The following is a 12454-nucleotide window of genomic DNA, read 5'->3' on the forward strand; positions in this document are numbered from 1 at the left end:
TCCATCGGACCAGGGGAGTTCCGGCACCATTATCCCTGTCCTGGTACCTCAGTAGACGTTAAAGTGGCACATGCACTGAGCTTTGTCTTTATAGCACGAGCGGGATGTGTGCTATAGCAAAACATATCTGCAGATAACAATTTAGAGATATTTAAATATAGAGAGGGAGAGAGAGAAAAATAAATAAAACAAACATGTCAAAATAAACCGACTAAAGAAATACATTGCCTATCTAGACTTGTTTGAACAATTTTGAAGCTTTCTGTTTGATTTTGTTTGTCTGATTGTTGATTTTGTTTTGTTTTTGAGTGTATAGCGCGCGTTGGTTACACAGGCCTGAAACGTCCGTTCAGATTGTTATTTTAATAGTTGAATCGCCTATTTTGTTTGCTTTGCTAATGGCTTCTGCTTGAAATGGCAAATTTATCCTCATTATTTTGATTACACTAACAGAATACAACAAACATTTTCGATAAAATTAAAAGCAAATTTCCCTCGGTGTTCCAGTGCTAAGTTATCTATTAAGTGCGCTTTCTTCCCTCTGATCTGGAGACGCCACCGCAGTTTTGCTCAAGACGGCGGCCGAGTAGGGTAAAAATCCACTCTCAGACCTCGGCGCGGTCGCTGTGCACGTGAAGTCAGAGTTGGCGCTCCGGGAGCCCAGCGCGCTGGCCGCCTGACTACTGTGGCAGCTGAGACACGCGCACGGCCCAGTGGCCGAGGGCGCGCTCACGGCGGCCGCCGCTGCCGCAGCCGCCGCGGCGGCTGACGCTGCCGCAGAGCCGTTGAGGCCCGCGGGTGACTGGTAGAGTCCAGGGTGCCGGAAGCTACAGAGCAGCTCCGGGCGCGAGTAAGGATGAGAGAGCGCGCGGAAAGTCTCGAGAGGGCGGATGGAGGTAGCGAAAGGAGAAGACGCGGCCCCTGAGGCGGCAGCTGCCGCGGCTGCCGCTGTCACGCCGACGTGAGGGTAGTAGTGCAGAGGCACGTGAGAATGGAAAGGGTATGGCAGACTTCCGGTGGCGGCTGCATGCGTCATCATATAAGTGTAGAAGCTGGGATCGGCAGGATGCGGCCATGACATCGCCAGACGCTGCCTCTTATCCTTCATTCGCCGGTTCTGGAACCACACCTACACACACGCGCACAAAACATACAGGTAACCGTGAGGCTACTTTTAACATGGCCGCTGTGACCCTGATGCTCAAACTCTGATTCTCCTCGCGCCTAATTTTTCGAATGCTGTGAACAGCCAGTCCAACATTTGAAAAGACGGTGAGTGAAGTCTAACCCGCAGCCAAAACACCTGATTCCACAAGCGACAAAACTGATTTGAGTGCCTGCCGGATATAGCCATATAAACCTTTTCGTAAAAAAAAAAAACTCTTAACGGTTTTATCAAGCAATACAACAACATAGTCACATCAACAGCACAAAAAACCATAAAATCAAACTTGTGCCCACAAATGACTGTCTTACAGAACATCATGAGCAATAATCTCTCAGAAAATAGTAATTCAGTTGATTCGATACACATATTACAACACCGATTACTTGATTGTCACCTTGCACAGACTGAATAACCAATTACAAGCATCTGGGCTTTAGTGTGTATCGAAGTACAGTGGAAAAAATTTAACCACATGCCAAATACAATCTCTAACCACACGCATTATAAAACAAAACAAAGATACAGCTTAGATTTTTGTTGAATGTGTATAATAATGTGCGTGCGTGCGGGCGTGCGTGTGTGTGTCTGTGTGCGTCTGTGTGCGTGTGTGTATGTGTATCCTATACACTACAAAAATGTGAGCAAATTTAAGTACAAAAAACATACAATTTTTTAAATGTTAATAATTTTGTCTTATTTAAAAATATTAAATGAATTAATATTTTATTTAAAAAATCAATAGAAACGTGAAAACTCACTAGGCTTTGCACCAGCAGCATTTAAACGAATTCTTACCTTTATTGTCGTTTCAGGCAGGTTTAGCGCGGCAGCTAGTTCACATCTCCTGGGTCTTGATACGTAATTTTCCCTGTAAAATTCCTTCTCCAGTCGTCCGATTTGCTCCCTGGTAAACGCAGTCCGGTACCTCCGCACCTGGTCCGAGTTCGAGTTGTTCGAGCTACCGACGGAATTGCCGTTATGATTGGAGACAGAAGACGAGCTCGTGTTGGAAGTCCCCGAATTACTATCAGAGAAACCTAAAACGAGAAGATAAACATTCAGGCAAGAATATTACAAACAACAGAAATGTTCGCTACGTTATTTACAAGGGAAATATAGAAGAATATTACAACAGGAGATATGTTAGCATTGTTTTTACAAAAACAAAAAGTAATAAAAGGAAGCCAGCAAAATAATTGTTAGGCCTATATAATAATTATTTTTACTGGCGTTTGCCTGATTCCTCACTAACAATTTAAGTGTTAAAAATGTGAAGAGTATTGCTACCGAGTAAGTTATTTGGTAAGATAAGAATTATTTGCTTTAGTAATCAGTTTAAATATTATCTTTATAAAGCGAATAACGTTTTAGAAATTCGCTGTAATATTAGTTGTCTTTTGGCAAGTACGAGTAGTAATTGCGTTTCTAAAATATGTGACGTTTCTGTACTATTAGGCCAATACACTTTTGTATTAGGCCAGAAACTATTTTTTTAATCCCATTAATATCTTGTTGAAACAGTAAAGTCTTAGCACACCATCAGTGACTCGGTAAGTTAAATGAAGCGATTTTTTTCTGAGAGTTATCTTACCTTTGTTATTGTTTTCCTTGTGTTGACTGACTCCGCCGGGGGAGCGGTGAGATGGGCACCCCACTTCCACATCGCTATTCATTTCAGAGTCGGTGGAAACTTCAGGATACAGGTTCATTTTCTTCCTGTTTTCAGAGGACGAGATTTCCGCCGAGGAGGTATTGTCGCTGCCGTGGAGGTTTCCGAACAAGCTGTCTATTTCGAATTTGCCTTTGGTGGGAATGTCGCCGAGACTGCTGTGGATTGAGGCGGAAGTTATTCGCGGGCTGAGACGACCCGCATGCTGAGAATTTTCTAGGGCCTCGAGGACCGCGTTCCCGGTCGAATCAGAGAGGTTAGAGAGCCTCTTGCCGGCCACGGGGCTGTGTAGTCCCCTCTCCATTAGAATCATCTCTTTTCTTATCCTCTCCATCATGAAGTCGCGCAGAAAATATAAGCCAAAGTCCCAGGGCTGGTACTCCGATGAATTGTGGCGGAGCTAATCCGCATTCAGCTCTGCTACTGACTCTAAATAATATAACACCTTTATGAGCGGGACGAAACGAAAAGGAAAAAACAGAAGAATGCCAGTGTGGGCAACGAATGACTGCTCAAAATGACCCGTGCATCCTCCCCGGTCCGAAATGTCATTCATCAAAAAGTGGTTTGCGGCTCCGTCGTTAAATGTGCGCGTGACGCTGTTCGAATGATCATTTATTGTAACAGGTTTATAAGCAAATAAATAGGAGAGGCGCTGTCAGAGGATGATGGAGTCGGCCCGCGGTCGGTCAGACCCACATATCCAGGTAGAGAGAGAGAGAAGAAGTGAGGAGAAGCTGCCGTCCCGTCGCTGATCTGCTCCTGCTTTAGATGGCTTCTGGGTTTGGCCTCTGGGGTGAAATTGACAGTCTGATTAATAAAATGAGTGCGGCAACATTTCCCTCTTCATTTAGGAATATCATTATGCTTTGATTCTCCATTGTTCCTCCCTTCTGCTCAGACTCTCACACCCCCTCTCTTCCTCTCTGTTTCGTTTTTCTTTCTCTGTCGATTATTTCACTCAGACGTTTTAGAATGAGACATTAGCTAAGGTGTTAGACATTTTTACTCCAAGGCTTTGGCTTGTGTAGTTACTGAATTGGTTTTCTCTCATTTATTTTTTTTACTCTGCTATCGAATAATAATTCACATTAAACATTATTACATCAATACACAGTTCATTTGTACAAGAACATTTATAGGGGTTAAAAGGCTCTTATAGAAGCTGTTGTTTAAGTTTTTTGTAGCCAGAAGACAACGCAGTGATATAGAGAACACCAAATCAAAATTAAAGTAAAAAATTGCGTTATGCATACAAAATCCAAATTCAAGATTAAAAAAACACATACAATCACATACACGAACACACACACACACACACACGCACGCACGCGCACACACACACACAAGCTGTTCTGTGTGTGTGTGTGTGTATTATACACTATATATATATATATATATATATATATATATATATATGAAATAAATCAACTCAACAGGCTGTATTAGTACATTTCATAGTTCACTATAATATAGTATAATATTTTAATAACTTAATAATAATTTAATAATACTCTAACCGACATGCATCTCAGTAATGTTAATGTTAAAATCGTATGTATCGTAGGCGTAATTATGATTAATGAGTGCAGGGTGTAGTCTTTGTATGTCTGGTAACACAATAGCCTATTTAAATATGTAGGCTATACTTAAAATATGTCCTCTAATAATCGCTCACATTCTTTCGAAAAGTCTAACAGGACATTGAATGCATTCCTATTTTTAAATATAATATTCCTGTACTACATTTTATCTACAGAAATGGTAAGTGAGGAAGCTTTGCACTAATATCTGATCCGCACATGACGTTCTGAGCTGAGCTCCGAATCACGCGTGCACTTGAGGGAGTGAACGGCTCGTGATGGTGAGGTTAAGTGCGACTGCGAACTGCTTTCAGTTGGTGAAAAGACGGGAAACGAGTCTGTAGCACGCTAAGAACCTTTCACGTGCTTTGGCGCCCCCAACAGCTATTCTCAAAAGTAGCAGTTTTTAGATTTTATATTTAGGCCTGTAAATATCCACGTGACGTTTGTAAGACCGTATATCAATTTTGATGATAAAATATTGTCATTACATAACAATTACGTTTTATAACTGCAAACAAAAACTAACCAGTATAACATACATACAGTTATCTTCAGTTTCCAAATTATAGCTAACAATTTAATAATTTATAAAAACAGGTGGAGGTGAACAACTATAGTACTTGGTAAACACTGCAGAAATAACTAACTAAAATTCACAGATTATGGAAACTATTTCTTCAAAATCTGTGGTTCCCAATTTTTTTATGCAAATGAACTTTTGTTGTTGTTATTATTGTTGTTTTAAATGAACCTTTGCAATCAATTACTAAGAAAAAGACTTTAATTGACTACTAAGTACTGACAAATGTTCACTGGCCTCCTTATTAGAAAAATCTTTTACCTACATGTGCTGCCTATGGATATAAGGTACAGGTAGGTGGTTGTGGTCATGAACAATTTCTCATACACTCTTTACCATAAAACAGGAATGTTTAGTTTCGAAGTATAAGCTCATTAAGGTTTGCTGTTCTTGTGCCATAGACCTTTATCAATAGATCAGAGACACAGGCTAGGGAGTGTCACGTAGCACATCGTGTGCTAAGGCAAAAAGTGACGACTAATAAGACAGTATTACAATGATTAATGCAAACTTTGCAGTGTGATAGATGGGTTATAGTGTCCAAGTGATCAGCTACAAATTTACTTAAAATTTGATTACAACCTGTACATACATGTCCATGTTTGGGATGTTAAGGTATTATAATAGCCCACAAAAGTTTTACTTATGATAGGCCAACAACATTTTGGAACTATGGACTGCAAATAATTTATTGAGCCTCAGAATGGGTGTTACAAATGTGGGTACCACTTCACGATAAGACCATCCTTAGAAAGGGTTTCGTTAATTAGCTCATGAACACCTTAAAATGTAAATTTACCAAGTTTACAATTTTCACATGTTTAATTGCATACAAAATTAGTGAATAAATGGTAGTAACCTAACAAAATTGTGACATAGCTGTCAGGTATATGGAGGTATATGGTTATAGGTAGCTGTCAGGTATATGGAGGTATATGGTTATGGGTAGCTGACAGGTATATGGAGGTATATGGCTATAGGTAGCTGACAGGTATATGAAGGTATATGGATATAGGTAGCTGACAGGTATATGGAGGTATATGACTATAGGTAGCTGACAGGTATATGGTGGTATATGGCTATAGGTAGCTGACAGATATATGAAAGTATATGGCTATAGGTAGCTGACAGGTATATGGAGGCATGTGGATAGGTAGCTGACAGGTATATGAAAGTATATGGCTATAGGTAGCTGACAGGTATATGGAGGCATATGGCTATAGGTAGCTGACAGGTATATGGAGGTATATGGCTATAGGTAGCTGTAAGTTATATGAAGGCATATGGCTATAGGTAGCTGACAAGAAGCTAAATTCCCATCTTGTCTGGGGTATCAATATTTGGCAAATGACAAACCACTGTTGACCTTTTTTTGTTTATGTTTTGTGTTATAACATCATATCAATTATTATGATGTGTTGTTAGTCCATTTGATAGCCATTCACAATAAACATTTAAGCCGTTCATAAACAAAAATACGTACTGAGCTCTGTGCAGTCGGACTTTCTTCCTCTGCCAGTTGATAAAAAAAACTAACAGCGTAAACAACGTCTTCATTCCTGAGATTAACTTAAGATGCTTGTACGTGTTCATATTTTAATACGCATGGTTGTATTAGCAAGAATAGCTGTTAATTGGGTCTGTAAGCAAATATCCTATTTATTTTATCGCCGATCGAAATAAAAGTCTCTCCGTCTTTTTTACTAAACTGTTTGGTGTCGACATCCCATTACAGGGTTGTGTACAAACCACAGGCAAACGATAAAAGCTGTAGCCAATAGTTTAAGACTGTCATCTGGTTAGTTTCCAACACTCCATGTATATAAGCCATCATGCTGGTGTGCGAGGCAGCTTGCTTGCTGTGGAAGACCGGTGTCTTCAAGCTGATAATCAATCAATATCAGGCCACACACATTTTCACAATGTGGACCAACAGAGCCATCTAGTGCTAAAATGATATTACTGCAGGTCTCAATTTGCCTCTGTAGAACTTACTGGGTGGGAGGCGGTGGTGGGAAGTTTGGGGCGTTCTCGATGACGTAATTGGCCAGAAGACTAATCAGATAAATCATTATCAAACCATTATTTCTACTTATTACTTACTGGTTAATAAATGGAAATTGTAATTATTTCAAGACAGGCCAAGAACTGTCAACCTTTCTGCTGTTTATTGAAATTAGTCGTTGCAGTAGGCCACATGTTTGCCGTATATAATTTTTATCTAAGTGTATAGCCTATTTACCCACTGAATTCACATGTACTGCGTCTTTGATCATTTAAAAACCATCCTCCTCAAAAGTCTAACACTCGTATTTTTACAGTAACTCGGCCTACTTTGTTATCAGTACAAGAAGTTATGCAGAGTATAACTATAACTATAAGTATTATTTCCGACAAACACCTTTGTAAACGTTTCTAATTTACCATATTTTTGTTGACTACAGATTTATTTATGAAGAGTCTTTCATGAATTTCTCATTCTCTTTATTTACCCACACCATAGAAAACGCATCAGCTGAGTCTGACAAACGTGACTACAGCGCTGCTAGATAAATGAATAAAAGGCAGGTCACGTCCTGCTACACGTGATCTATTTATTATATTAGCCTATATTAAAACAGGTATAAAACGGTTGTGCGGATTTAGAGACGCATCCAGGAGAAATTGGTTTTTACACAAACTTAAAAAAAAGAAAAGATGTATTCTTACAATAAACTTGCTGGTATGTCGATTAGTTGGTAAACCCCTGATCACCTATGGTCAGACATGTCAAGTCTAACAGGAACATGTATAACTAATAATTATTAAAAATAAATATTATATACAAAAAACTAAATATTTATTTCTTATATGGCGTCTATACGGCGTCTTGACGCCTGATAAAGCATGAACGAATGCAGATTTCATAGTTACCAGTGTCTAATGTGACTTGTTTGTTAGTCGGGTGTCCAGCCTAACACAACACCAAAGCAAATGGTCTGAATGGTTTGGCGGCAGACGATTATTTAAACAATTAAATTCTAACGAATTAGAGAAAACGGCGCATAGGTAAGTTATTTAGTCACAAATAGGGGCTGTATATAAAACCATCCACATGAGGCTATATGCTTAAATCAAAATTAAGTCTTTTTGTAGACTTTGGGCATTTTTTTAAGTTTTATGTTGATAATAAAAGATATTCCTTTATAGTTTCGTCCATTAATTGTTTAATTGTTTACAGCACAGCATTCCAATAGCTATTTTTAAAGTTTGGAAGTTTGAATAATTGAATTATATATATATATATGTTATTAAATATCAATCAATTATTCAAACTTCCAAACTATATATAAAATATATATATTATGAGTTAATTGTAGTTTTAAAGTTTGTTTTGGAGTACTTAAGCTATGTGGTTACTCGTCTAAACCGCGTCTTTGCCAAGGTCAACCTAGTTATTTGCATGTCACATGGTCCATACTAACCAATCACTTTTCATGTTGTCAGAGTCATGTAATTAGTCCGGAAAAATATAAAAGGTTCGCTGTCAACTGAACTGCTTGGGTGCTTTACCCTGCTTGCCTGGTCTGGATTACCGGAGGACGATGGTTTTAATTAATGTCAGGTGTAATCACATGTAAGGCTGTGCGTTTTTTAATATAATTATGGAACTGGAGGAAGTAAGTGGGGAGACAGCTACCATTCCTAACAGAAGTTTTTATCCTCCTGCCTTTGGGACGCACTCGAGTCGATCTTCGTCTTCCGCTACCGTGTACTCACTATCGGACCGTCCAAACTCTCACAGCCCGGACTATCTCACTCCTTACGTTGCTCTTCCTAACACAGCGACTGGTGCCAACTCGCAAGTTACCTTTGGGTGTCGCTTCGCCGGCAGTTGCTTCAGTTGCAAAGCCCCTTCAAGCTCTGTGTATCAGCAAAGTGTCATAAACCACAGTGTTAACGGGAATGTAAACGGACACTCAGCTGATGAGGACGTGGTCAGTTTGGCCAGGGCCACACTACGCTGCGGTGATGTTCCCAACAGGATTCGAGAGTTGGGCTACACGAGTCCCTACGCAAGGATCCCTGGATATATTGATGTGCCATTTGTACAACGACCAAGGGCCAGAGATCACAGACGTGATGGTTCTTTCGCTACTGAAAGCTACCAACCATGGAACTGGTCAAACAGTTGGAGTAGCCAGGTTTATTGTCCTAAGGACCAGACGCAGAGCTCACATATATGGAAATCATCGCTCACAGGTAGGCTATGATATGTACTTTATATTATATGTCACATCCTCACATCCTATATATATATATATATATATATATATATATATATATATATATATATATATATATATATATATATATATATATATATATATATATAACCTAGCAGGCTGCAGTCAACAAAATACTCATTTATCTATGCCATAAGACTCTAATTATCACATTATAGTATGTAACAAGCCTATTTCCATAATTATCCTTAGTGTACATTTTTATTTAGCTTTTATAGCAAGGGCACACCAGGAGTAACTTTACTGGTGTAATTAAATTGTCATAGAAACCTAATAAAGTTCCATAGTGAATTGGAATATTTATACTCTATACTATACTACACTATAATGTTTACTTAATGTAGTTTTCTACATTACATTCTACATACATTCTACAACTATTCACTATGCAACTTTGTTAGGTGCCAAGACACACACACACACACACACACACACACACACACACACACACACACACACATATATATATATATATATATATATATATATATATATATATACACTCACAAACATAATTTACACATAGAATGTATATAATAATAATAATAATAATAATAATAATAATAATAATAATAATAATAATAATAATAATAATACATACATACATAATACATAATGCTTACTAAATTAGTTACTTGCCTGGAATCTCTTACCTGGAAGTCATAGCTATCTTTGGCTGAGAATATTTAGACTTTGCAGACTGTTATGGCATTTTGTCATTTTCTATCTATCTATCTATCTATCTATCTATCTATCTATCTATCTATCTATCTATCTATCTATCATAGATACATTGATACATTGATACATTGATCCACAGATACTTAGATACATAGATTTCAGTATTATTCATATCTTTCCAGAAGATTCAACGCTGTCTCTGCCCGATACAAATCCTTTCCTTCAGCGCATGAGGAAGAAACGTGTCCCCTACAGCAAACTACAGCTGAAGGAGCTCGAGCAGGAGTACACCATTACAAAGTTTATTACCAAAGAAAGGCGACGGCGGATAGCCTCCTCTACCAACCTGACAGAGAGACAAGTGACTATATGGTTTCAGAATCGCCGTGTTAAGGACAAAAAAAATATTTCAAAAATGCCTAAAGACTTTGGAATTTATCAGTGAATAACCACAAGAAGTAATGTTAGCTAGACGCCCTTAAATCGTGTCTGTATTTAAATTAATCAGTGTGTGCCTATGTCTTGTATACGTCTATTTTTTTGTTTGTTCGTTTTTTCAACGTTTGTGATGAATAGCCTTCATATTTTAAATAATAGTTTTTTTTTGTCAGATCACTGTTCATTTTCTAATGTCACAAATCATACCTTCAAACACTGAGTAAGTAAAAAGAACAGTTTTACTGTAGCTATATGGTAATCAAAACCAGTGCCGCTAATATGACCCCCACCCCCCCGCAAAAAAAGTGTACAGATGTTTGTACAAAGGTTTAAGGCATAAACATTTACAGATGTACATATGCTGGTGCAGTTTTAGCACAGTTAATAGTCTGCATTAAACTGAACAATTCGCTCATAAACTTAGCATGAAAGAAAAGAGGATTCACACATTTATTGTCAAACGTATATTTTTCTTGTTAAAACTTGTCACATAATTGATAGAAACAACAAATTAACTTGCTTTTTTTTACTTTGTTCCTTGTCTTTCTTTTTTGCGTCACTTCATTTAAATAAATACTTGAACGAATGAAACCATCGACCATTACGTGGGATTTGCAGGTGACTTCGAAAATAGTAAAATATTTTGCATTTCATTGTAATGTGATGTTTTCTCTGTTTCATATATTTGGAATAATACAAATCCTGAGTGCCACAATTAATTTATTTACCCTAAATTATCTATCCTATTTCATAATGTTTCCAGCAAGTGGATACTGTAAAACTAGCACTTCTGTTAGTCTACTGTTTATAACAAACTGTGTTTAGATAATTCTCATATTACCACATTTTAAATTACTCGTATTCACTTAAAATTTTTAATTTGTATAAAAATTTTACATTCCGGTAAAAAAATAAAATAAAATATGGCCATTACGTTTTTTTTTAGAAAAGCTTTAAACTGTTCTCCAAGCCCCAGAGATTGTAGTAAAGCTCATAAGTCTGTGTTTTAAGACGATGTTCCATAATGCTTACTCAAAAACTGTATTTTTGGTTTACCGTTGACCTTGACACGCATTCTTAGACTCGACCTTGACTGAAATGAGTCAGAAATGGTAAAACATCCAACTGTGGAAGTATCTTGCCATCTACTGTTCGTGTTGTGTAATTACAGATCGGCAGTACTTTAACGAGAATACGTTCCTAAAGTGTTTTTGCTATTTTATCCCAGCGAGAGAACATGGTAATAACAAAATAGGTAAAGGAAATGTTTCTTTGTAATTTTGTTGCATCGTTAAAATATCACGATGCTATCAAGTAAGATCGCTGTATTACATCATGTTATACCTCCGACTTCCTGTGGTCACAAAACACTTCAGTGCTAATCCAGCCATAGCAGGAGTGAGTGACCGTAATGCATGCGGAAGAACTTAACGGCGACACTCATGTCTTGCAGAAAATATCCACTATCATGTTGGCCTTTATCATTATCATCATTAGCAACATGTTATAATCAATGCAATCATTATGAACAACGCAGCATTATTTAATTGAATTATGTGTCTTGCAAAAAAAACTCAGACTACAATAATATCCTACGATAAAATGGACTTGGACTTGTTTTCGTAAATATGCGCCTAGACATTGACCTTGAACTGTGATTTTTCATATTGTCAGTGATCACAAGCGTTGTTTTCTGTTAAATAAATATAGGCGCCGCCTAAGCTCCGAATGGCGAGCAGACGACAGGAATCTCGTTTTGACGGTTTTCATGAAAGTACTAGACTCATAAAAGCTGGGAGGCCGAACTGTCTCTCCTCTTTCCGGCGCGTTTACAATTCTTAGCTATTTAGTACAGTCTTCCTGAGGGATCCTTTAGCAACGTTTGAGAAAGCGTTCCAAGGTAAGGTCCTTTTTATAAACACAGCGTCGTCATCCATAAGAATGAAATGTAGTTTAGCATCTCGAGTTTCTACACTGTCCAAATATTTATATGAACACGAAGCATTTTCTTGATAATTCACGTTTCTCTACCTACTCAAGTTCAGT

At 37.9% G+C, this 12454-nt stretch overlaps 2 protein-coding genes across 2 annotated transcripts in view; one reads left to right on the top strand and one right to left on the bottom strand.

The window, feature by feature from the left end:
- The window catches only part of evx2 (even-skipped homeobox 2), a 4886-nt gene extending 1094 nt beyond the window's left edge, over window positions 1-3792 (bottom strand). Inside the window, exons 1-3 of the mRNA XM_077001202.1 lie at window positions 2760-3792; window positions 1964-2205; window positions 1-1129 (exon numbers count right to left, since the gene is read on the bottom strand). The exon at window positions 1-1129 is cut by the window's left edge and continues 1094 nt beyond it. Of these exons, the coding sequence (XP_076857317.1) occupies window positions 515-1129; window positions 1964-2205; window positions 2760-3174 (1272 nt within the window). The 5' untranslated portion in view covers window positions 3175-3792 and the 3' untranslated portion in view covers window positions 1-514. The remainder of the gene's footprint in view (window positions 1130-1963; window positions 2206-2759) is intronic.
- A 4759-nt stretch (window positions 3793-8551) lies between these two features.
- Window positions 8552-11061, top strand: hoxd13a (homeobox D13a). The gene is made up of 2 exons (XM_077001203.1): window positions 8552-9245; window positions 10153-11061. The coding sequence occupies exons 1-2, from the start codon at window positions 8648-8650 to the stop codon at window positions 10413-10415; spliced, it is 861 nt and encodes a 286-aa protein (XP_076857318.1). The 5' UTR covers window positions 8552-8647; the 3' UTR covers window positions 10416-11061.
- The last annotated feature ends 1393 nt before the right edge of the window (window positions 11062-12454 follow it).

This window comes from Brachyhypopomus gauderio, chromosome 4 (genome assembly GCF_052324685.1).
Source record: "Brachyhypopomus gauderio isolate BG-103 chromosome 4, BGAUD_0.2, whole genome shotgun sequence".
Classification (NCBI taxonomy): domain Eukaryota; kingdom Metazoa; phylum Chordata; class Actinopteri; order Gymnotiformes; family Hypopomidae; genus Brachyhypopomus; species Brachyhypopomus gauderio.